General features: G+C 33.0%; 1 protein-coding gene, 1 long non-coding RNA gene and 1 pseudogene across 5 annotated transcripts; all 3 read left to right on the top strand.

The window, feature by feature from the left end:
- Positions 1-1,249: 1,249 nt before the first annotated feature.
- LOC133879452 (serine carboxypeptidase-like 40) lies at positions 1,250-6,963 on the top strand. 3 transcript variants are annotated; one of them, XM_062318022.1, is made up of 7 exons: positions 1,251-1,714; positions 2,058-2,165; positions 2,283-2,557; positions 5,086-5,340; positions 6,134-6,345; positions 6,499-6,604; positions 6,693-6,963. In XM_062318022.1, the coding sequence occupies exons 1-7, from the start codon at positions 1,339-1,341 to the stop codon at positions 6,846-6,848; spliced, it is 1,488 nt and encodes a 495-aa protein (XP_062174006.1). In that variant the 5' UTR covers positions 1,251-1,338; the 3' UTR covers positions 6,849-6,963. The 3 variants fall into 3 exon arrangements, with proteins under 3 accessions (XP_062174008.1, XP_062174006.1, XP_062174007.1); XM_062318024.1 differs by lacking the exon at positions 5,086-5,340 and having other exon boundaries at positions 1,250-1,714; XM_062318023.1 differs by lacking the exon at positions 2,058-2,165.
- Positions 6,964-10,857: 3,894 nt separating this feature from the next.
- On the top strand, positions 10,858-16,350 carry LOC133878985 (serine carboxypeptidase-like 40; annotated as a pseudogene).
- A 2,162-nt stretch (positions 16,351-18,512) lies between these two features.
- On the top strand, positions 18,513-19,695 carry LOC133879453 (uncharacterized). Of its 2 annotated transcripts, XR_009902086.1 has the most exons (4): positions 18,513-18,551; positions 18,729-18,784; positions 19,018-19,071; positions 19,152-19,695. It is a non-coding gene; the product is annotated as an uncharacterized LOC133879453 (long non-coding RNA). The 2 variants fall into 2 exon arrangements; XR_009902085.1 differs by lacking the exon at positions 18,513-18,551 and having other exon boundaries at positions 18,602-18,784.
- The last annotated feature ends 6,575 nt before the right edge of the window (positions 19,696-26,270 follow it).

Raw genomic sequence — 26,270 nt, 5'->3', positions numbered from 1 at the left:
TGTGTGAGGGGTTAGCTCTCATGGCTTGGATAGTTTCGTTATGAGGAGTTATCTCTCACGGCCTGGATAGTTTCAGTGTGAGAGGTTATCTCTCAGAACGATTTAAATAAATTTTTCTAGGATATTTGGTTACCATTGTCTTATAACATATATTAAAATGATTACATGTCATTTGACACAATGTTATATTATTATATGATCATATATTCCTTTAATCCTATTATATTACATGAATAATATAATTAAGTATTTGGATTGTCATCATATCATATATATGACTAATAATTAAATATTGATACTATTCATTTTTACTATTTTTTATACATATAACTAATAAATTATAACCAATTAATATATACTGACTAATGACTACTGTTATTTGTTATTTAATTTATACTTACATTAGTATATTGTTTATTAATATACTATATTATAAAAATAAGTTATATATATTAACAAATTAATATAATATATATATATTGCTCGATTTGATTAAAGCTCGTGAACCCGCTCGTATAAGGATCGACTTGCGAACAGTTCATTTAATAATCGATTCGAGCACGAGTCGAGTTTAAATCGAGCCGATCCCGAATAAGCTCACGAGTGACTTAGCTCGTTTACACCTCCAACATGCACCGAAGACTCGAAGTTTTATCTTCCTTATTTATCATAATAATAATAATAATAGTTGATAATTCCAATTTCTAAGGTACGTATTATCAACACAATCCCGATTTTACGGGCAATGCTAGACCCAAGAGGAATGTGCCAACTGGCGAGGTTGGAATCTGAACATTACTTCCATGTGTTAATAATTAATGAAACAAGCACATACTTTACACTACTCACATCATTCACATGGCAGAACATGATTGGTGGCAAATTAAAGGCACAAACTTTTGATTTCCAATTTGGTCCATGCCATTAATAATTATCAGATTTTTTCCTCCTTTTTGTTTTGTTTTTTTTTTTTTTAACCCTTCTCGGTTGTTGTTGAAAGATATATATATATATATATATATATTACATTTTTGTTATATTCGGAAAAGCAAGAGAGAAAAGAGTACAAGTAAATACAAGTACGATAATCATTATAATCCCATTAATATTTCATTATAAGTAACCATAAAAGATAATATTTTAATATCAATCACATATAGAATATATGAAAAATATATTCTAACTTATATATTTATATATATACCCTTAAAACACACTTTCCTTCTACTATATATACAAACAATAATTTAGCTTGGATCTCAACCCATTGCCGTTCTCCTTTTTTTTCCTTTTCTTCCTCTTTTTCTATAGAGCTAGAGAAAGGAGAAACAAAGTACAATGGAAAGTAAGCCTTTTTGTTGGGTTCTTTTAGCCTTTTTCATTCTCTCATGCTTTGTGGGTCAAACTCATGGGAGGATGAAAGAACAAGGGTTACACCATCTCTACAAGGCCATTTCGAAGCCAAATTTTGGTCTCAACACAAGTCTTTTTCAGGCAGCTGACCTTGTCGTCGATCAAACTAATGTTCTTCCTCAGCAAGGCTTGAAAGAGAGAGATTGGATTAAGGCATGGCCGGGACAACCCCCCGTGAAATTCTCTCAGTACGGTGGTTACGTCACCGTGAATAAAATCGCCGGTCGCGCGCTCTATTACTACCTCGCGGAAGCTCAGCAGTATAAGGATACATTGCCTCTTCTTCTTTGGCTCAATGGAGGTATACATATATAATACAGTCTACAATGTCATGTCACTTTGCTCAAATAAAACACCTGTAATTTTTTCCTTTTATATATATTTATGTTGGGATTTTTTTTTTATTTTTTTTTTATTTTAGGGGTTACCATTTTTAAGAGAGACAAAGAAAGATGGTTGGGATGAAGAAAAAAAAAAAACATAAAAAATCCTAGAACGAACCTGGCCTAGAACTCTTGATATGTTGACCATTGACGTAGAAGCCTTACCTACTTTCTCTATCTCTATCTCTCCCTCTCCTCATTCCAAATTTTCTCTCCTTAATTTCCTTGATGATTAACCTTGCTTAATTATTGTCTGTACAGGCCCAGGTTGTTCATCTCTTGCATATGGAGCAATGCAAGAGCTAGGTCCATTTCGTGTGCTTAGCGATGGCAAAACACTTTTCAAAAATAATTTTTCTTGGAATTATGGTAAATTTATTTAATGACATTTGTTGTATTATTTTTAATGAAAAATATGGAGAGTTTAGATTTTTCTTTTCTTCTCTGGTTTCAATTCTAATTTTTGTTTTGGAATTTTCTCTTCAGCTGCTAATGTTCTGTTCCTTGAGTCACCTGCTGGGGTAGGATATTCTTACTCCAATACGACATCGGATTATGATAAAATGGGGGACAGAATTACCGCAGCAGATAATTATTTGTTTTTGGTGAATTGGCTAGAGAGATTTCCTGAGTACAAGAATCGTCCTTTTTATATTTCTGGAGAAAGTTATGCTGGGCATTATGTTCCTCAACTTGCACACACCATTCTTCATCACAACAAGAAGGCTAATAGGACCATTATCAACCTCAAGGGAATCATTGTAACTCTCTCTCTCTCTCTCTCCACATATGCCAATAATTGGAAAGTTCAAGTTCTATAGCAAATAATTAGAAATCATAACTTGAAAGTGGTTAGCTTAGCTTTTCAACACGAAGAAAGCATGAAAATTAATTAACTTGGAAGTTAGCTAACTATAGTTATATTACTCATTGTTGCTTCCCTTTTTCTTTTCTTTCTCTTAAATTTTCATATTAATAAAATTTAATTAAATTTATAATTTTTTTTTTTATCAATTTGAACTTCTAAGATAATGACACAAGGCAGAACTAAGATTGTTCTCACAGCGCAAAAACTAAGAATTAAATATTGAAAAGAGAATTCAGGAAGAGAGAAAATAACAAATAGGAAAGAGAAATACCATAATTTTCTCAAATAAGCAAACAGGAGAAATAACTCTGAAAGATTTAAATTTAATTGATACTTTAAAACTTGATTCTAAAATAATACGAACATGTCTTTATATAAGAAAATTTTGAGTATTTTCTAAGCAGAATACTTGGAAAAAAAAAAATAAATAAAAATACAAAACATAACCGTAGATGAATCAAATAACCGATAATTTAACGTTAACAAAGAAAATTATATGAACCTTACACTTGGTGTGACCGTAGAAGTGGACCAAAACCCATGATAATATTAGACGTACAAAACCAGCCCTTTTTTGCCTTTAGGAAATAACGTAGTAGCTAGTGGGTTTGTAACAATCTAGGAAAAATGCTGTTACTTTTGAATTATAACTCTAAAATGATAAGTCAAGTTATTCCTTAAATTTATAATTCGCCCATTTCATGTGGGAAATTTATCTTCTAAATGTAGGATTAACTTTATAAGGTGACACAAACTCTCTTCTCAAATTCTTAATTAACGTCCTTGTCAATTAAGGTCCTGCATGCAATGCCTCAACACTACAGTGTTACTAGGTTACTAAAATACCTTTTGTAACAACGGAAATACACTAACCACATTTGCGCTATAACTTCAAAAGGACTAATCAAGACATATATAGCGCTATAACTTCAAAAGGACTAATCAAGACATATATATATATATATATATGTCTTGATTAGTCCTTTTGAAGTTATAGCGCAAATGTGGTTAGCGTATATATATATATATATGATTTTCTGGATCGATCTGAAACTAATTACTTTACAGAGTCATGCACATTATTACTTTGGCTTCATGATGTGTAAAATGCAATTGATTTGATGGGAAAACTACTTTTCACATGCTAAAACATGATGATCGAACAATGGCAGTCAACTCAAAAAGTTCTTTCTTAAATGAAGTTAAATGATCACATCTTGCAACAATTTTTCCTTTCCCCTCTTTGAAGCTTAAACTTATGTTTTAGACAACCACCCATGCCATTCAAAAGAAGAAAACAGACATCAACAATCCAAATATAACATGCATGCCTGAGCACCACAGAAAACCCGGAAGAGGGTTTAATTAACAAGGAGCTTAATTGCTCCACTTCCTCTACGAGTGTTGGGGGGCTACACGTTATTGGCACCCCCATAAAGTACTTTTCACATGTATATATTAAGGAATAGAATTTATCGTTAGTGCGAAAATTAGGCTTCTGCTGGTCCACTGACCACTTCCAGTGGTGCAAAATTGTTGATAGCCTTCTAGTTTGTCGTCATTTTGTTTCAGCCATCATTATTTGGCACCAGAAATATATTAACAAATTGGAATCTCTGGTCCATCTGGGTCACATTCAGCCCATGCCATCACCCACTTCCTCTGCTACATTAATTTGTTGATAGCGACAACGATTCCGAGGGGTAGTAATTTTGTTGTCTCAATTGTTAGTAATATAAATAGTAAATATAATAGTCTTTAAGGATCCATCTATTCAAATAAGTGTCTACAGCCCGTCCACTTATTGGATAGGTAGGAATTCGAACAACAAATTGTTAAAGATTTGGAATTTCGGATCCATGAATAAATAGATAAACAAAAAGGAAACGAGATTTTTTTTTTTTTTGTCAAACTGAGTTAAATGAAATTTCTTCCACCGAGTATATAAAATTTATAAAAATCTTTAGAGCATGTGTATTTTTAATGTGCATGTGAGAATAACATGCTTTAAGGATAAATATCAATTGTTCTGAAACTGAATGTAAAAATCACATGCTTTAAGAATATACATCGAATTGAAAAAATTTCCTCCTACCTACCTTCCAAAAGAAAAAGGCTTGTTCCGTGCATGGACCATGGAAGCTTTTGCTCTCTTTGGGCTAGTGTTGACGCACTGCCTTGCCCACATTGGATGGTGCAAAAGTGTCAACTAGAAGAAAGTGGAAGTTTACAACTAATTTGTATTTTCTCATTTTATAAAATCATATATTGAAAAGATTGTCACTTTTAAATACTACGCTATTTAAAAGATTTTTATACATATGTTATACAACTAAAATGATGTGACAGTAAAAATCAACTCTTAATTATTTTATTTTTACAAGTGCTGATTCAAAAGCTAATAGGTTCAACATATTGCAGATTGGAAATGCAATAATCAATGATGAAACAGATGAACGAGGAATGTATGATTACTTTGCAACACATGCACTTGTTCCGGACAGACTTGTGTCTCAAATACAAAAATACTGTGATTTCTCACCCAAAGCTGGCAATCAGTCAAGTGAGTGCTATGCAGCCACTAATGCCCTGAATATTGGCAACATTAATATCTACAACATCTATGCTCCCCTCTGTTTTTCTACCAATGTCACAGCCCGGCCCAAAAAAGCTTCTGTAAGTGACAGTTTCTCTCTTTTAATTAACAAGTATTAAAGATCTAGGAGAGACACTAAATATATATATATATATATATATATATATATATATATATATATATATATATCAGGTTTACAAAAGTAATAAAATTTTGACTAGGAAAAAAAAAAGTGATAATGGTTTATTAGAAGAAGGAGAGATCTTAAGTGTATAGGAGGTATAAAAAAGATTCACCTAAAGAAAATATGCTCCATTTTGGTTTGTAAAGAAAATATAGATATATAGATATATCCTCCATTTTGGTTTGTAAAGAATGAGAAGAAATGAAGGGAATTTTTTTATTATTAAAAAAAAAAAAAGAAACAAAAGAAAGAAGTAAGTGATGGTCTTAAGAACAAGATTGAATAGAGACCCTAATTTCGGGCTCGGGGTATCTTTCCTTTATGATATGCTTCCCTAGGATCCAAACAGTTCTTAATTAAAATGTGTACCAAAAATTTGACTTAGCTAAAAACAAAAAAGTTATTATAGTAAGATTTTCTTTGAATAGGGTAATGTAATGCACTAGCTATATCGTTATGATGCATTGATCTTAAAATAGGATTTAGTATAGTAATTTTATTTTTATTTTATTTTAATTTTTATTTTCAGAAAGACGTGATGAACTTAGGCCTCAAAAGTTTTATATGTTGTCTTTTTTTTTTTTTTGGTAAAATGAAGTAAACTTATCTTATTTAAATCATTAAATGACATATATATGCTCTGGAAAAAATCAAAATAAAAGTTGGATTAATTATTTTTTGTTGTGCAGATACTAAATTTTGATCCATGTAGCAACTATTATGTGTATGCTTATCTGAACCGGCCTGATGTTCAAGCAGCCATTCATGCCAATGTAACTAAACTTACACATGACTGGGAGCCATGCAGTGATATCATTCGTAACTGGTTAGATAGCCCTTCAACCATCATTCCCCTTCTTCAGGAGTTCATGGCCAATGGTCTCAGAGTTTGGGTTTTTAGGTAAATAAAACTTCATTAATTGTCATTATCATTTATATTTTCTAAATGTTGTTGTCGTTGTTGCTATTGTTCAACAGTTTGTGGGTGCATAATTGAGTAATGCTATTTAGTAAACTCTTATACTACTGAAATGATGTATTGGATGAAATGCAGCGGCGACACTGATGGAAGGGTTCCTGTTACTTCAACAAAGTACTCTCTAGACAAATTGAAGCTTCCTGTGAAGACTGATTGGCATCCTTGGTTCCTCATGGGAGAGGTATAGATTAATTACTTCTATTTTGTCTATTTCTTTTCTTAGCATATATAGTTAATTAATTTCTTCAATGATTGGGTTTGTGTCACAGGTTGGTGGGTACACAGAAGTGTATGAGGGAGACCTAACATTTGCGACAGTGAGAGACGCAGGGCATCAAGTGCCAAGCTTCCAGCCAGCCAGAGGACTTTCTTTGATCAAGCACTTCCTTGATGGCACACCTCTTCCAAACACTAAAAGATCCTAACTGATTTCATTTTATCTTAAGCTTCCTTGCCTTTTCGGTGCTAATTTTATTGTACATTTGCTTGGTTTCATCTAGCTACCATGATTTATAAAGAAAGTAGCAAGTTTCTACTTAATTAGAGAAAAACCGAAATTTGCTTCTTTTTTTTTTTTTTTTTTTTTTGTTATAAAAAGTATATATAGTCGATCCCCTATAATTAACAAACAATTTGTAAGGTTTCTCAAACTTTCAATTTTTGCAATATCCTCTGTAAACAAAGCCTCCTCCACCAAAGCCTCATCATAAGAATCTGCTTCATTAGTGTCAAACTTTTTAGCAGCACCCTCAAAGTGGTTGCCCATAATCGATTATTAGCGGCGAAAGCAAAGTCGCTGCCAATAGTTGACGCTAATATACAAAATCATTAATATTAGCATCAACTTTTTGGTCACTGCTAATACGTCACCAGTAATAACTGTTAGTTAGATACAACTAGCATATATTTTATTCAGCTTATATTTAGCCTTAATGATAGTTGTAGATATTTTATAATTATAGGTCGATGATAGTGGCCTTATTTGGTTTCCTATAATCATGTAATTATTGATATTCAGCATGGTAATAATGGTTTATTTTCTATATAATACGACAACCCTCACAAAGAGAGGTATTCAATCCAATTGACATGGTATCAGAGCCCTCATCTAAATAAATCAAATAGTGGTGAACTTTGTCAGTAAGCGGCAAAGTGTTACTTTAGGCTTTTGGAGGGTTTTTTTTTTTTTTTTTTTTGGGTAATTTCCTGGGTAGTTGGCAGTTTCTGGAGTTTGGTGACTGTCAGCAGTTTCTGCTGGATTTCCAATGGGTTTCTAGTGGGTGCTAGGTTTCTGGTCAATTTCGTGTTGTTAGCGGCAGTTTTTGGTGGGTGCTGGGTTTCAGGTCAGATTCTTGGTGGGTGTCGGCAGGTTCTATACCAGCTATTGGAGCAGTTTCGACGATCTATGTTGGACAGGAGCAGTTCCGGTAGGTTCTATGCTTTTTTTTTTTTGGAGCAGTTTCGGCGATCTGTGGTGGGATTCCTATGCTCGATCTTCTGGATGTGCACATGAGCGTTGTTGTGCTCGAGCCCTTCTGTTGTGTGCTCGAGCGCTTATAACTTGTCCAAAATTGCCCGTCTTGATGAAAGGTGAAGCGGGAAATAGTGCTCTAGTGAAAATTTCGCGCCAAAATATTTAGGGTCTAAAATACACTGTTTTGCCCCCTTTCAACCCCTGACAAGTTCCCTTAACCCAATTAAACTCCTCTGGATATTCTGCTTGTCCACCCTCACTAACTCATCAAGGGGCAATAATATTACCGGCAAAGCTTTCCAGTCTTTCAGAGCTTTAGGTTACTTAAGGTTTGTTTGGTTTGAATATTATTCAATATTCTAATCGGGTTTACAAACCCGGAAACCCACATCCAACCCGAATAAAAACCCGAATTTAAATATTCTAATTTTCAAATTTCCTTATTCAACACTCAAACACAAATTCAAAAAGAATCTGAATTCTATTCAACATCTAAACACATTTTCATTGCCTCAAAATCTGCAAACAGATTCAAAATATTATTCTTATTTAAAAAATTCAACACCCAAACGAACCATTACTATTTCAGGCTTTCAATCCTTTACGGTTCAGTCTTTCAAAGACGTAGAAATTAGGTTAGAATCACGAAGAAGGAAGACAATACAATTTTACAATTGATGCATGTGTTTCGAGTAGTACATGACAAAACACACATTTTAAATAATAAAGGTTGAGTTACGTAGTGTTGACCAAAACATTGATTTGCGTGAGATTGTGAGTCGTGTGAGGATATTTGCAAAATCCGATATGTTGATTAAAGCATATTTGTTAAATGACGCGTTTAGTAATATAGAGAATTCTCAAATACACTTTGAAACAAGTTTATTAGTTCAACAATAAATTAATCCCAGCTTTTCAATATGCATGGATGATTTCAAAATATTGAATATCATATAGAATTAGCTTGGCATAAAAATAGGAAAGAAAATTATCATATTGCATTGTCTTATTGCTCACCAAAAGATTTCACCAAAGCAAAGACGGATTGAGGGGTGATATAGGCTATACCCTCCTCAATTCTAAAATGAAAAAAATAAAAATTATAAGGTGAAAAATAAAAATTTAGCTTATTGATTCTTACCAACCATTTTTTTTTACTGCTAACTTTTGCTTTAAGAGTTTCGGCTCCATCCCTGCACAAAAGGCTCATAGTTTTATCCTCCTTATTTATCTTAATAATAATAATAATAATAACAATAATAATAATAATAATAATAATAATAATAATAGTAGTAGTAGAAGATAATTCCAATTTCTACGGTATGTATTAACAACAAAATCCCGATTTTACGGGCAACCCTTGACCCAAAAGGAAGGTGACGGCCGGTGAGGTTGGAATCTGAACATTAATTCCATGTGTTAACAATTAATGAAACAAGCACATACTTTACATTACTCACATGGCAGAACATGATTGGTGGCAAAGATACAAACTCTTGACTACCAATTTGGCCCATGCCATTAATAGTTATCAGACTCAGAAAAAACACTAACCCTTCACGTTGTTGAAAGATATATATATATATATATATAGAATAAGAATATAAGAAAAACATATTAATTTTTTTAATATATTCTATATTTAGTTGATTTTGAAATATTGAAATATTCTCTATTTACAATTAATTATAATGAAATATTGAATATACAGAAAAGCAAGAGAAAAAAGAACACAAGTATTGTAATCATTACAATTCCAATATTTCATTATAATTAACCATAAATAGAGAATATTTTAATATCAACCAAATATAGAATATAAGAAAAATATATTCTAACAGATATATATTTATATGGATCCCACTTGTATGCGGTAGTAGTGAAAACTACTGCATAGATGTTGTGAAAGTTTTAAACGGCCAGATGGAGTTTTTACTCGTTCCGTCACTTCACACCGTTCTATCGCAAACCAAACCTGGTTTTTTTTTATTCTTTTTCTCTTTGGTTTTTGCCATATCTCATTTTTCGCAATAACCACATTCTCATTTTTCTCCATATCTCTATGTTCTGCCAATTGCAGCAAAAACCTGCAGAAACTTAGGAGGATTCAAATGGATGGAGCTTCAGCTTTTGCTTGCTCCATGCGGCAGCCTGACCGATTCATATAAGAGAAAGTTCTTGAAAATTCTTATTACCGCAAAAGCTATATATAGTTGATACATAAACATTTTTGATTCACCCTGGAAATTACAAAAAAAAATTCCACCCAAAAAGGAAAGGCAGGGAGAGAGAGGTTTCAAAGAAGAAGAAGAAGAAGAAGAAGGGGGAGACACAAAGAAGGACAGAGGTGGGTCTCGCCCAGTCCGTGTCAGGGTTAACCCACCCAGCTCAGCAAAACACATTTGACACCCGAGCATCAGACACCCATTCTCTTCCACTCTGTACCCATCCCCACCGGCAAACAGGGCCAGCAAAACACTCGCCTACTTGAACGCGTTTGAACCCAGGTGAACCGGCGCGAACCCAGCCGAGCTGCCTGGCCCGGGCGCCGATGTCTACGGTCTTGGGTCGGGACGGGTGTCGCCGGGCAGCGGAGAGGAAGCAGAGAGTGGATAGAGGAATATTGTTGGGGATGAACGGTGAAGATTTGATGGGGGAGAGGAAAATGGTGGTGGTGGTGGTGGTGCGGAGGAGTTGGGATGATGAGAACGTTTACCAAAAACAAAGAGAGAAAGAAAAACAAAATCAGGTGTGTTTTGCTATAGAACGGTGTGAAGTGACGGGAAAAAATATAAACTCCATCTGGGCCGCTTAAAACTTTCACTACATCTGGACCGTTTAAAACTTTCACAGCATCTATGCAGTAGTTGTCACTACCGCATAGAAGCCGGATCCTATTTATATATACATTGTTCTAACACTTTCTTCTACCATATATACAAACAATAATCTAGCTTAGATCTAAACTCATTGCCTTTCTCATTTCTATTTTTCTTACACAAAGAACAATGGAAAGTAAGCCTTTTTGTTGGGTTCTTTTAATCTTTTTCATTCTGTTATGCTTTGTGGCTCAAACTCATGGGAGGATGAAAGAGCAAGGCTTACACCATCTCTACAAGCCATTTTGAAGCCAAATTTTGGTCTAGACACAAGCCTTTTCCAAGCAACTGACCTTGTTATCGATCAAACCAATGTTCTTCCTCAGCAGGGATTGAAAGAGAGAGATTAGATTAAGGCATGGCCAGGTCAACCCTCCGTGAAATTCTCTCACTACGGTGGTTATGTCATGCACTGTGAATAAAGCCGTCGGTCGCACGCTCTATTACTACCTTGTCGAAGCTCAGTAGTATAAGGATACATTGCCTCTTCTTCTTTGGCTGAATGGAGGTATACATTAATCATATATAATACAGTCTACAATAAATGTTATGTTACTTTATTCAAATAAAACGTTTGTAATTTGTTCTTTTTTTTTTTTTTTTTTTTTTTTTTTTTTTTTTTTTTTTTTAAAGGGGTTTCCTGTTTTGTTAAGGGAGACAAAGAAAGATAGTTGCAAAAAAAAAAAAAAAAAAAAAAAAAAAAAAAAAAAAAAAAAAAAAAAAAAAAAAATCATAGAACTTAGAACCTGCCCTAGAACTCTTGATATGTTCACCATTGATGTAGAAGTCTTACCTATATATATACTTTCTCTATCTCTCTCTCCTCTAGAAGTGACGCCACACCTTTGCATGTTCCTCATTCCAAGTTTTCTCTCCTTAATTTCCTTGGAGTAGACTCAATGAGAACAATATTTAGCTATCCTCAAAATTGGTCGGAGAAAATTCCGACAATTTAGACATATGTTTTAAAAACGTCCGTGAAATTAAATTGATTAATATAACAAACTGAATGCGAGAAATTTAATTGGAGGGAAACACACACACACACATATATATTGGAGTATTAATTATTCCCTCATCTATTTTTACTCTATCATATATTTTGATTTTAAAATAGGTAGAAATAACTTGTGTCAAATTATATATTAATATATATATTTTTTTCTCTAGCATTGTCAACGTTAACATGCATGCATTTAGACTTATATGGTGACCTCTTTCGTCAATAATATGTAGATTTCATGCCTAATAAATCTATATAGTGGAATGAAGCTGATATAATAAATACAATAATAAAGAAAACAGAAAATTAATACAAAATATTCAAAATATATTAGAAACTTTTTTCTAAACTATTGTTACTTTAATTTGTTAGTTGTTATAAGTGCATGCATTTAATACCACTACTACTAAACTTGTCGTTGGAACAAATTTTGACACGTGGGAATATGTAATTGGAGCTAAAAGTTGTATGTAAGCGTTTAATACCTTTTAGCACCATTCAATTATATACTGGCACGTGAAAAAAATAAATGTAAAAAAAAAAAAAAATTATAAAACAATTGTCTCTTTAGCATTTGTTTAACAATTTTTTACCAACTTGTATTTTTAATAATCTATGTTATAATTTGATGATTAACCTTGCTTAATTATTGTCTGTATAGGCCCAGGTTGTTCATCTCTTGCATATGGAGCAATGCAAGAGCTGGGTCCATTTCGTGTGGGTAGCGATGGCAAAACACTTTTCAAAAACAAATTTTCTTGGAATTATGGTAAATTTATTTAGTGACATTTGTTGTGTTATTTTTAATGAAAAATATGGAGAGTTTAGATTTTCTTTTCTTCTTTGGTTTCAATTATATTCTAATTTTTGTTTTGGAATTTTCTCTTCAACTGCTATTGTTCTGTTCCTTAAGTCACCTGCTGGGGTAGGATATTCTTACTCCAATTCGACATCGGATTATGATAAAATGGGGGACAGAATCACTGCAGCAGATAATTATTTGTTTTTGATGAATTGGCTAGAGAGATTTTTTGAGTACAAGAATCGACCTTTTTATATTTTTGGAGAAAGTTATGCTGAGCATTATGTTCCTCAACTTGCACACACCATTCTTCATCACAACAAGAAGGCTAATAGGACCATTATCAACCTCAAGGGGATCATTGTAAGTCTCTCTCTCTATCTCTCTCTCTCTCTCTCCACATAGGCCAATAATTGGAAAGTTCAAGTTCTATAGCAAATAATTAGTAATCATTACTCGAAAGTGGTTAGCTTAGCTTTTCAACATGAAGAAATCATGGAAATTAATTGACTTGGAAGTTAGTTATATTACTCATTGTTGCTTCCCTTTGCCTTCTCTTTCTCTTAAACTTTTGTATTAATAAAATATAATTAAATTTATAATTTTTTTTTTTTTTTATCAATATAAACTTTTAAGATAATGATGCGGGGCAAAACTAAGATTGTTTTACTAATGCAAAAACTAAGAATTAAAGATTGAAAAGAGAATTCAGAAAGAGAAAATAAAAAATAAGAAAGAGAAAGACCTTAATTTCTTCAAATAAGTAAACAAATAAATAACTTTGAAATATTTAAATTTATTTGATACTTCAAAACTTGATTCTAAAATAATACAAATATGTCTTTATATAGGCAAAGTTTCAGTATTTTTTAGTGAGGAGAGGCATGAGGGAGTAAGCGAAGTGAAGCGATTAATGAGTGAGCGAACTAGCTACTTGTCCCCCGAGCCCTCCCGCCGTCGCACCAAAAGCAGAGGCGAGGAGGGCATCCAAGACAAGTAGCATACTGAGTGAACGTATCATACTCCCCCCTTGGGGGGACGAGTGCAGGTATTGCTCAGGACTCCTGGGTAAGAGGCATGAGTTATACCAAGTGAAGGGGGGGGGGGGGGGGGGAAAGGGTTTATTCTTATGCGCGTGTGAGAGACCTAGCGTGAATGCACGGGCTTCTTCCACTGAAAGCGGATAAAGCAAATAAATAGTTTAACCAAGAAAAACAACTTTCATCAAAGGTTGGAGTTATTTGTAACTAAACCAAAAAACCGTAGGTACACCTTGGTTGGTAGACAATGAGTTATGAGTTACGAGTTAGAGTTAGGAAATAAAAATAAAGATTGCAATAAAGAAATAAAAATAAAAAATATAATCGTACCTACATCAAATAACCAGTAATTTAACATTAACAAAGAAAATTATATGAACCTTACACTTGGTTCAACCTTGTAGAAGTGGACCTAAACTCATGACAATATTAGGCATACCGAACCAACCCTTTTTTGCCTTTAGGCAATAGTGTAGTAGTGAGTTTGTAACAATCTTGAAAAAATGCTAGTTACATTTGAATTATAACTCTAACTTTATAAGGCGACGCAAACTCTCCCACTCAAATTCCTAATGTACTCGTCATTGTGCATGCAGTATCTCAATGCTACATAGTGTTACTAGGTTACTCAAATACCATTTAATTTGTAACAACCTAAGAAATATGTTAAACCACATTTGCTCTATAACCCCAAAAAAACTAATCAAACTAATCAAATTATATATACATACATACATACATACATACATACATATAAATTTTACCCCTAAATTTTTTATATTTTACTTTTTCTTTTTTTCTTTTGTTTTTTTTTTTTTTGTTTTTTTTGTTTTTTTTTTTTTTGTTTTTTTTAATTTAGCCCCCCAAATTTCAAATGCTAACTCCGGCTATATATATATATATATATATATATATATATATATATATATATATATATATATTCTACATCTCAAGCTAACTTTATGGTGTGCCACATTATTGCTTTGGCTTCATGATGTGTGAAATGCTATTGATTTGATGGGAAAACTACATTTTCACATGCTAAAACAACATGAACAATGGGCTTATTAACTCAATACGCGCGTTCTTTCTTCTTGTATATTAACGAATAGAATTTATCGTTAGTGCAAAAATTGGGCTTCTGTTTCTTTTGTTTTATGCCTTCTAGTTTGTCATCATTTTGTTTCAGCCGTCATTATTTGGCACCAGAAATATATGAACAAATTGGGCTAATCTCTGGTCCATCTGGGTCACATTCAGCCCATTACCCACTTCCTGTGCTACATCTGTTGATAGTGACAATGATGCCAAGGGGTCCGTAATTTTGTTGTCTAAATTGTTAGTAGTTTGAATAGTAAATATAATAGTCTTTAGGGACCCATTTGTTCAACCAAGTGCCATACAGCTCGTTCATTTATTGGGATAGGTAGCAATTCAAACAACAAATTGTTGGAGATTTAAAATTTCGGATCCATGAATAAATAGATAAACAAAAGGAAATGAGTGTTTTTTTTTTTTTTTTCGTCAAATCGAATTAAATGAAATTTCTTCCATCAAGTATATAGAATTGATATGGATCTTTAGAGCATGTGTATTTTTAAAGTGCAAGCCGTAATAACAGGCTTTAAAGATCTGAAACTATATGTGAAAATCAAATGCTTTAAGAATATAGGTCGAATTGAAAGAATTTCTCCTTACCTACCTTTCAAAATAAAAAGGCTTGTTCTATGCATGGACCATCGAAGCGTTTGCTCTCTTTGGGCTAGTGTTGATGCACTACCTTGCCCACGTTGGATGGTGCAAAAGTGTCGACTAGATGAAAGTGGATGTTTACAATTATTTTTTTTTTCTTCTTATTTTATAAAATCATATATTGAAAAGTTTGTAACATTTAAATAGTACGCTATTTAAGAAATTGTTATACATCTGTTATACAACTGAAATGACGTGACAGTAAAAAGCAATTCTTACTTTATTTATTTTTACAAGTGTTGATTCAAAAGCTAATTTGTGCAACATGTTGCAGATTGGAAATGCAGTAATCAATGATGAAACTGATGAACGAGGAATGTACGATTACTATGCAACACATGCACTTATTCCAGACAAAGTTGTGTTTCAAATACAAAAATACTGTGATTTCTCACTGAAAAATGAAAATCGGTCAAGTGAGTGCAATGCAGCCACTGATGCAGCTGACCCGAATATTGACAACATTAATATCTACAACATCTATGCCCCCCTATGTTTTTCTACCAATGTCACAGCCCGGCTCAAAAAAGCTTATGTAAGTTACAACTTTTCCCTTTTAATTAACTAGTATTAAAGGTCTTGGGAGACCTTGAGTCTATATATTTATATATATATATATATATATATATATATATATATATATATATATATATATATATATAAGAGGTCTACAAAAGTAATAAAATTTTGACTAGAAAAAAAAAAGTGATAATGGTTTATTAGAAAAAGCAAAGATCTTAAGTGTATAGGAGGTATAAAATAAAGGTTCACCTAAAGAAAATATGAAAAATTCAACAATGGGGTTAGCTCAAGTAGTGAAGGCCTTGGACTTGGTGGCATTTTTCTATCGGGTCTTACCCATACTGCTTTTATATATCATATTCGGATAAGGATCCCCTCAAATTCTTTGTGTGAATTTAAAAGAATTTGAGCAGGTGATTGTGATAGAGCACTTATGGGACTCACCTGAGTTCTGACCAAATAAAAATTAGGCTGCTCAACTACTTATCCGGTCAGGTGGGTCTCATAATTGCTCTCTCATAATTACCTGCCCGAATTTGAGAGAATTTTGGAAGAGAATTTGAGGAGATCTTGACCTATTAATGTATTCAGCTATTCTAAATAGCAATTTCATCCAAACGGTGAAGAAAACAGGTTACTCAATTTGGAGCATTTTCGGATCTCAGGTTACCCAATCTGAAAATTGGCGGGCCCAATTTAAGTTTCAAGATTCAACCCTCCTTCTTCTCCGGCTCGTAGGGATCGGAGGCTTCCGAGTTGCCGAGCTCCTTTTTTAGGGCCACTTAGCTGACATTTGCCAGCCTATCTCTGACCGGATTGGGTTGACTGTTAATGTTGGCTTGAGAAAAGGCAACGCTGGCCAGTTGTCGTTACCCATCTTCCTCGAAAGGCAAATGAACAAGCACATAGCTGGCTTCCTCATTCGGCGGCGTCCAACACAGTCTTTTGTTCTATCCCTTATTGATTCAACCCCTCTTAACCCCTTTTTTTTTTTTTTTTTTTTTTTTAAAAAAAACTATTCATCCCTGTACGTAACCTATTATTATCATAATTTGATCGATCAACAACAAAATTATATCTTCCCTTTGAATCTTGACATGCATAATATTACAATGCACTTTATCGTCCAGGTTCAATTTTGATATATCTAATAATATACATAATATCATGTCATTTAAAAATATATGTAAGACTGTAACTGCTGTCGACCCTCAATCCTTGGGCTTTGATTGGAAAAAGACATTTTCTTTTGTGAGATAATGAGTTTGTGGACTAAACAATTGTAGTGGAAATAGGGTTTCCCTATATATTATTAGTGCAATTTGATCAGGAAAAAATTTATCTCCAGTTTGACTTTTAACATGCGCGTGTGGCCGTTATGAATATAATGCATTTTATTGTTCATGGTAAATTTTGTTGCATCTAACGATATATATAATGTAATATTATTTAAAAATCTTAAGTATCGTAGCAATATATATACCATCACAATGAAACATCTTTTTCATGCCTGTACCATGATACAAGCCTCATGAATAATTTACCATATATTGAAAATCAGCTTGCAAATAAATGATATATGCTTAAAAGAAAAGTGATAGAAATCATTCCGTTGTATATCAGAATGATCATCGATGTCTAACAACTCCCGTACCTAAACACTTAGGTACACATAATTAAGATTGTACTCAAAACATCGTAACATATATCAAGACTAAGACTACTCAAATCTGCTAGAGAGTACTCTTGGTATATCTTCTCGATTCTGTTAGAACAAATCTGTTAGCTAGTCTTATTCTAATCCAGATTCCCAACAGTTTTCCTTAAGAAAAGGGCCTCAGAAAATTGCTTGCCTCACGTCTCAATCATTGCATCACAGTCCGAAATAATTCACAGTACGCACTGATCAAAACTCTCCCATTTCTCTCTGTTTTGGTCCACCATTTCCTAAAAGGAAAACGGGAATTCGTTTTCATGGATTGTAAGTTGACTATATACGAACTCGAGACGTCAGCTTGAATTGCCAGCTTTACTTTGGGATAGGGGTGGTTGGCCATCTTAGAATTGATCGCATGGGGTGGAGATGGTCGAGCACCCTCTGAGTCAATCTTTGGGATAATCGAACTATCCTAATGTACAGTTAGCTGCCCACCCCATCCCTAATGAAATATCACCTATAACATTAGTCTCAAAAGCAGATTTTGTATCATTTTCCAGCTTCAGTACTACTTGCTTTGACTGAAACAAAACCTTGTGAAAGTGGTCCTCTCATTAATTCGGGTTTGGCTCTCTAAGACTACGAAAATTATGCAGGAGTCTGATGAAGCAACTAAATAGCTATTCATAGTGAGTGTCCATATCATGGTATAATGTGCTCGATGATATTATGCTAAAAAGCAAGTAGGTTATCATGAGCATTCATCTATCTTTTGGATATTAACTTGGGCACGCTTTAAAATGCAAGGCTTTGTGTAGTAGACAGCCAATTTTAGATTTCTATAAAAGTTAAGAAATTTAAAAATAAGAATAATAAAAAAAACCAAGACACTTCCTAACATTCAAGTAACTTTTTCCCTCATAACAAATTGTTTGTTTTTTAGGTTTTGGGGGGGGGGGACCTGTTTGCATTTCCCCTGGATCCTCAAAACATTAAGCTGTACTTGCACTTCCTAGCCCTTGTTTTCTCTTCCTCTGTTAAGCTGTACATGATGCTGGATCAGTTCAATACATCTGCTTTGCAAATATACCTACATATTTTCTATAATTATCTGTTTCTAATATTTGCGGTGATATTGTAGCGCTGTAAAAACTTAACTTGAAGCTTTTCATACAGATTCATTCAACTTAGTAGTTAACAATGGTGCAGCTGCTGGCCAAGTTATATTTCACGTAAGTAATTATTGTTTTTTCTTTTTTTTATATTCAAGTAATCACATATCATCTGTTGAAGGTTGAAGTTTTTATGGATCTTATCACAACCAAATGCAACGGGACAGCTACTGCCTATCATTGAGGGGGCAAATGTTTTTACTCTTTTCTCAAGCCTTTTTGTTTTCTTTTAAAGTACACCTAGGGAAACGATTACTTTCTGCTAATTTTGCTATATTATATGGAAATTTCAGACTCATATTCATATAATTCCTCGTAAGGCACGTGATTGCTTGTGGCCTTCTGAGGTACGCATCACTTGCTTATATTTGTTAATTCTGGGAGAAAAACTCTGGTTAGCAGTATGTGAAAGTTGAAGGTTTTGCAGAGTTTGCGGAGGCATCCCCTAAAGTTGGACCAGGAAACTGTTAAACTTGTAGATTCTGTTCACAAAGTGCTGTCACTGTCAAGCAACACTGAAGATAGCAAGGATCAAGGATCCAGGATCTAGTCTCACCAAAATTCAGCGCAATCATTGATCTGGTGTTTGTTGTTTATACTATGATGGTATGTACCTTCTGAACATGTACAGATCTTTGGCTTGACTTGCACAAATGGATCGTCGTCGTCGATAAATTGAATGAGCTTATATGAAAAGGTTTTAAGACATGCCCCCCCACACACACAGGAGAGGAGAGGAGAGGAGAGAGAGAGAGAGAGAGAGAGAGAGAGAGAGAGAGAGACATTGCATGGACTTTGCCTCAATAGCATTACTTGAAGCCGGTTACTGCTATGGCTATGGTCATTACTATTGTTCAAATTAGTCGATTTTGTACCACAACATTTGGGTTCTTATTGTCCTATTTGTGTTTTATGTCCTTGAGATTTTTAATATATATGTGAAGCCCTTATTAGTGAGTGTTTGACTCAAATTGGTTCTTCTGGAGTCTGGACATCATCTTTTGACCTTTTGATCCTCCTACTTCAGTGTCCCAATTTTTGTTTGGAAAAATCGAATCTAGAATGGACGTGATAGAATTAAGAATAATTCTTTGGCTCTCTAGCGGATGCTTTGCTTGGGCCATGTGATTGTGAATGACTTCCTGGATTGGTGTCTGATGGAGATGAACTCTATATTCTTGTACAGCTTGTCGAGACAACCTTTATTCGGTGGACCATTGAATCCCCATTTGGACGAAAGCAGGCAAAATTAAAGAACTAAGGAGCTCCATGTTGTTCATGTAAATGAACCAACTCATGCACCATTTCATATTGATTGCCTGATGTCTTGCCCGGATTAGATTTGATACTGCTTCGTTTAGATATGTTGCGGGCGCCGGCGTTCGGGTCTAAATGAATCCTCTCCATTTATTCTTTGATTAACACTATTATCATAAGCATGTTATTTACGACCTCACTGCATTGAAATGAAGGATCCCCTGATCAATACTATTATCATATGCATGTTATTTATGACCCCACTGCATCACTTGTCACACTATCCCGTTTAAATATCAATACACATCAGGTATTACTCTGGATGTGAATCTGAAATAAATGTGAATCTGATAGAGGAATCCCAATTTGCTCTGGATGCAAGATAATAGAAAACCGATCTGTTAGAGAAGTAATACGCAAAGCAAGAATATCCATTGGCAAAAAAAATTTCTCTAGATCACACGAGCAATAGGACAAGAAAAAAAAACAGATGTAAAAGTCAGTCCGTTGGAAAAGAACATAAAGTTTCCCAAGAAGAAGAAACTATGGAATAGGAGATGCGGGTCTTCGTAGGAATGATATTCCAGACCATTTTCCACAAAAAAATAAATAAATAAAAAATAAAAAAAAAAATAAAGGACGAAGACGATGATTCGCTTGAGTTTCCAAAGTTGTTTCCAAATAGACTTGGGTAAAGGGGACGTGACATGGGTGCGGACGGATGATCTTGTTTTGGTCCACGCCATTCTCAAGCATATAAAAGAGCCTCTTTTTGGTCGCTCCAATGCCTGTTTTTCTGCATAATTGTGTGTGTTTGGTCTAATAGGAATAATAATAAAATAGATTTTTATTTTTATTTTAAAAAAAATGCTTGTGTTTGGGCACTGTCATTTTCAATTATCCATAACTGCCAATACAATATATAAGAGAAATTATATATACTACAATATCCTCATGTGTTGATGCCTATCAACTCTTGTTAATATATATATATATATATTCAATGTGCCCAGTGCGATGGGGTAAGATGAGGGTCTAATATTTTATCCTACAACTATCTGACAATGCTGATGTGACCGTCTCAACCAACTCTCTGATACTTTTTTTTAATTATTTTTTATTTTAATAATAACTAATCCAATTGTTAATTGGGATTCTGGGGATTACCACATTAATATTATATGATAATTTCATAATAGAAATATGATCTCTAACATAACACTTTAATGCTCTACTTAGACTTGAGTCAGTCACGGACAATGGTAGAGTTAGTTGGCTTATCATTTTATTTTTATTTTTTTGTATAAAAGATCCCTTCCAATATATATAAAAGAGACCAAATAGTCTAATGTCTAGGGTTACAACGATTCCCTAATAAACTATGCAAGATAATAAACTCATGTAAAGACAGACTCAGACTATAACAGACCACAGCTGTTAAAAAACCTGGACAACAACAGAATGATGCCTTTATAGGCTAGGTCAGTGACTCTCAAATATGGTAAACACCGTATTGTTCCTCCCATCAAGAAAATAATATTATTAATTGATTTTAAAATCAATTAAACGATTCCATAACGATAATTTAAATTAATAGAAATTATCATAACCGTAATACCTTATATTATATTTATTTATTAAATATAATAAATACCGTACGTGTGACATAAAGGCCATATATGGAGATAATATCTTACATTCTTCCACTTGGCCTTAATGACACATGACCTTATGGTATTAGGTTCTTTAGTTTGGCCAATCACTTATGGAATCCTCCCATTCAGATAAAAAATGTTTCACATGAATCATGGCGGTAAAAACCATTATAAAATTAGGGCGTCTCTTCCATGTATCACAATGTAAAACACTCCTTACATGAGTACTATATGGATAGTAAAGCTTTATGAATGAACTTCATATAAGTCATTCGTGTCCAACTTTATTTATCCTCATGGATAAAATAAATGTCCACAAAATCTTTATTATAATAACTTCATGTCTATAGACCAAAAAGAGACAAAACCAAGCAAAAATTGAATTAATGAGTCTCATATACTTCGCATAATTTTATACTTTCTTTACCGGTAACTTTGTAGTCATGGGATCCGCAATCATTAATTCAGTACTTATATGCTCAATAGACCCTTTATGTCTTTTAATGTTATCTCTCGTACTGAGATACTTAATGTCGATTTACTTCTGCTTCTACTCTTTATTCTTATAAAAGAAAGCTATAGTAGAATTACCGCAGAGTATCTTTATGGTCTAACTGTAAAATCGGCAATATTGAGACTTTTAACAAAATGTCTCATCCATCATGTCTGTGTACTAAATTCCCAGCATACAAGAATTTTAGCTTTCTTGGTAGACGTAGCAATTATAGTCTGCTTACTGCATCTCTAGGATATATCCCTCAATAAGAAAATATATACCCTAAAGTAGACTTTTTACTATCTACACAATCAGCAAAACTCAAATCTGAACAACTAACCACCTCCAAATGGAAAATTTATTTTTAGGTTAAGTTGTACTTCTTGATTCCTTGCGTTTACCGTAAGACTTTATTTGCAGCACTTTATTGACCCAGTATTCTTACTGTCAGTCTAATTGTTAAGTTTAGTGCAAGCATATGCTTGCATTAGGTTGCATAATGCAGATGCTTACAAAACACTTTTCATCTGCCCTTGTTCCAATACATTTTTGAGACATTAATCTGTATTGAATTAGTCCCTTTTAATTGCCACTGAAGGTGCAAAATCCTTAATCCTTAATCTTTCCAAAACCTTTTCAATGTAGGCCTTCTGAGACAATGTTAATATTCTTTAATTTATGTCTATGTGAATCTCTATGTCAAAGACATAAGAAGTTTCACCCAAATCCTTCATTTCAAAGTTTTGTGACAGGAACTTCATATAGCAAACCTAAATCACCACTTGTAAAAAATAATATCTACATATGGGTCTAGAAATATTACTTTACTCCCACTAACCTTAAGACATATATACTAATTAACAAGGTTTTCAATAAACAACGAAGCAATAACTATGTAAAAAGTATACCACTGATGAAAGATCTGCCACAGCCCATAAATAGAATTATTTAATTTGCAAGCATTCTGACTGTTATTTATAAAACCTTTTGGTTGTTTCATGTAAACCTTTTACTTAAGATCTCCATTCAGGAAAGTTGTTTTCACATCCATTTGATGTAGCTCTAAGTCAAAATGAGCTACTAATGCTATGATTATATTAATGAACTATTCTTAGACATTGAAGAGAATGCTTCATGATAATCAATGCCTTCCTTATGAGTAAAAGGACTGGTTGCAAGTCTAGCTTGACTTTTTAGTCATGGATTTATCTCTTACATCATGGCATTGAACCACAATGTGGAGTTATCTCCACTGATGGCTTGTGAAAACAATTTGGATCATCCTTAGGTCCAACATCAAAATCATACTCTTGATGTATACAACATAATCACTAGAGATTGTTGATCTCCTTATTCTATAGGATTTTTTAATTCTACTTCATCTGCATTTTGCAAAGTCTAAGTAGATTCAAACCGAACTTATTCTTCATGAGTTGACAGCTCTAAAGCTGATCATGGCTTAGGGTAATCAATTTGATTTTTCATTAGTACAATCAAACATCATTGATATGAAGGAGCCTCAGTCAACTCTCGTGCTTCCTTTAAGTAAAACTGTTAAGGATAAGCACTCCCACTAGGTTTAACATCCTCTAGAAATTCTGGAATCAATAACTCTAAGATTATACGAAGGATAATAAAACCTAAAACCCCTTGGAGTTTATTGAATAGCCTATGAAAGATCCACTGGTTGTCCTTGAATTTAATTTCCTTAGGGGAGGATTGTAAATCCTATCTTTAGCAAGGCAACCCCATATGTGTAAATAATTTAAACTTGGCTTCCATCTATTTCATAAAAGGTGTCTTAAGGACAACATATACACAACGGTTTTCAAAGCTTTACACTATAAGGGTAATAGCAGATTAGTATTACTAATCAGTTTCCTTTTGTGTATACCTACTATACTACTCTTTGCTTATATCAGATTTTATGATCTTAATGTTGTTTCTCTTCTTCTTCTTTATAGGTATTGAAACCTCAGACTTATCATTTAGAAGATAGAGATACATAAACCTTATATGGTCATCACTAAAAGAGATAAAAATATTTCTGACAATTTAGGCAATAAGTATGAAAAAGGTCAACACATTTCAATGTACATGATCTCAAGAATTTCAAAAGGCTCTCTTCGGCACCTTTAATGGTCTTGTTGGTATGCTGTCCCTTATACAGTTCATACAAGTACCAAAGTCAGTAAATTATTATTTATTGACTTTTATTTTCTGTATGGAGATATATTTCAATTTCCAATGTCATAACAAGAGCATTTTTAAATTCACAAAGACTCCACTTTATGTCAACATCAATATGTAGAAATAATTTTGTTTCAAAAGTTGGGATATAGGTCAATTTTAAATAGACTTTAAATAGACCATCAACCAATATTTCACCCAAAATAAGAAAAATTTCAAGTTTAAAATAAAATTGAAATTTTTTAACAAACCAAACTAGAAAATGAATTTCTAAAAGATTATGGAATATAAATCATTTTTGAGGTAAAAAATATAACAAAATTTCAAAAATAACCTATAGATCCCAACAACCTCCAATTATGAAAAATACGTGTTCTGCGTTTGTTAACAATGTGGATTGTTAAACTATAATCAATCCACAACATATTTGAATGAGTCACTAAAAGAGATTCACGGCATATTAGATAAATGAGATTATCTTTATTTTAAGTCATTTCTCATACTTCATGCAATCTTTTTTTATATGCTCTTAATTTTCCTTATTGCAAGAGAAATAGGTATCTTGATTGCCATAATACTTTATTGGCACCTTATTCTCATGCTTTAATTGTTGGGTATGATTACATTTATTGGTATTTCCTTTAACATGAAACCATGTGAACACATTATGGATTCTCTCATATTCTTGAACATACATGGTCAGAAGTTTATTTACTAACCAATTATCTTTATGTATGCCTCAATATAAAATTTCATATTTAGAAGAAAGAATTCAAAAAATGAAATAGACCAATAATGACTCAAAATCTCAATCTTTAGGGACTTAAGCTAAGCTATAATATCCTTCATTCCTATAATGAGATTAAAAACACTCAAATGAAAAAGCATATTAATCTTTTTCTAATCAGAAAAATATTATCATAAAGTATTGAAACATAAAACTACCAAAATGTAGAGAAATAGGAATAGCTTCAATCACCAAGAAAATTTAATGCTATGAAGTAACTTTATTTTAAATTAGCCAATGACAATTTAAATAGTAAATTTCAACCTACCTGTGGGCAAATGTTGCATCAGGCATGAAATTTACTCCTTATTAATAAGACTAAAAACAAATTTAAATATTGATAAATAAAATTCTTCATACCTGTGGGCAACCGAAAAAAAAAAAAACCTTTCATGTGGGGATAGATAATTAAATTTATGAATTAATTACAAGATGATGTTAATTTTTCTATATAAAGTTCATGTGTATGATCTTTATGCAATTATTATAAAATTGAGATGCTGTGGCTCTCCCAAAATCATAATAATCATGCTGCAATTCATGAACATCTAATAAAATTCTTTATAATGTTCATATATGTAATCCTGATGTAATTATCATTAAAAATTGAATGTTATGGCTCTCCTGAAATTATCATGATAATTACGTGTATAATTCTGATGCAATTATTATTAAAAAAAATTGGGATGCTGTGGCTCTCCCGAAATTATTAAAATAATTGCGACTTCATTAACATCTAACAACTTTATAGATGCCCACAAATGGCCCTAGGAATATAACAAACCAATACCTAAATGGGGTAAACAATATTTTTCAATGTGCAACCAGGTGAGTTCTCAAAAAAGTGAGGGGGTCCACTTGGACACACTTAAATCCCACGACTTTCCTAACCAGAACTTTTTTAGATATTGCATTCTTGGATATTACTGTAAACACACGAGCATATATGGTATTGTTAATTATTCTTAGGTCTAAGCATCAAGCAATTTATATATAAATGATATAAATTAAATAATCAAATATATATCCAAGATCATGTATTAAAGAAATAATAATTTTAATACACCACACTGTAAATAATAAAGGGAATACAATCTTAGTTTGAAAGCATAAAATTAGGCTTAGCTTAATGGTTTGAAACTTGTCACTTAATGAACTCAA

This window comes from Alnus glutinosa, chromosome 10 (assembly GCF_958979055.1).
Source record: "Alnus glutinosa chromosome 10, dhAlnGlut1.1, whole genome shotgun sequence".
Classification (NCBI taxonomy): Eukaryota; Viridiplantae; Streptophyta; class Magnoliopsida; order Fagales; family Betulaceae; genus Alnus; species Alnus glutinosa.
The sequence above is the reverse complement of the archived record's forward strand: the minus strand, read 5'-3'. Positions and strand labels throughout refer to the sequence as shown.

Coding starts and splice junctions, on each gene's coding strand:
- LOC133879452 (XM_062318022.1), top strand. CDS start 1,339: ATGGAAAGTAAGCCTTTTTGTTGGGTTCTTTTAGCCTTTTTCATTCTC. Junction 5,341..6,133: donor CCCGGCCCAAAAAAGCTTCT/GTAAGTGACAGT, acceptor TTTGTTGTGCAG/ATACTAAATTTTGATCCATG. Junction 6,605..6,692: donor CTTGGTTCCTCATGGGAGAG/GTATAGATTAAT, acceptor TTTGTGTCACAG/GTTGGTGGGTACACAGAAGT.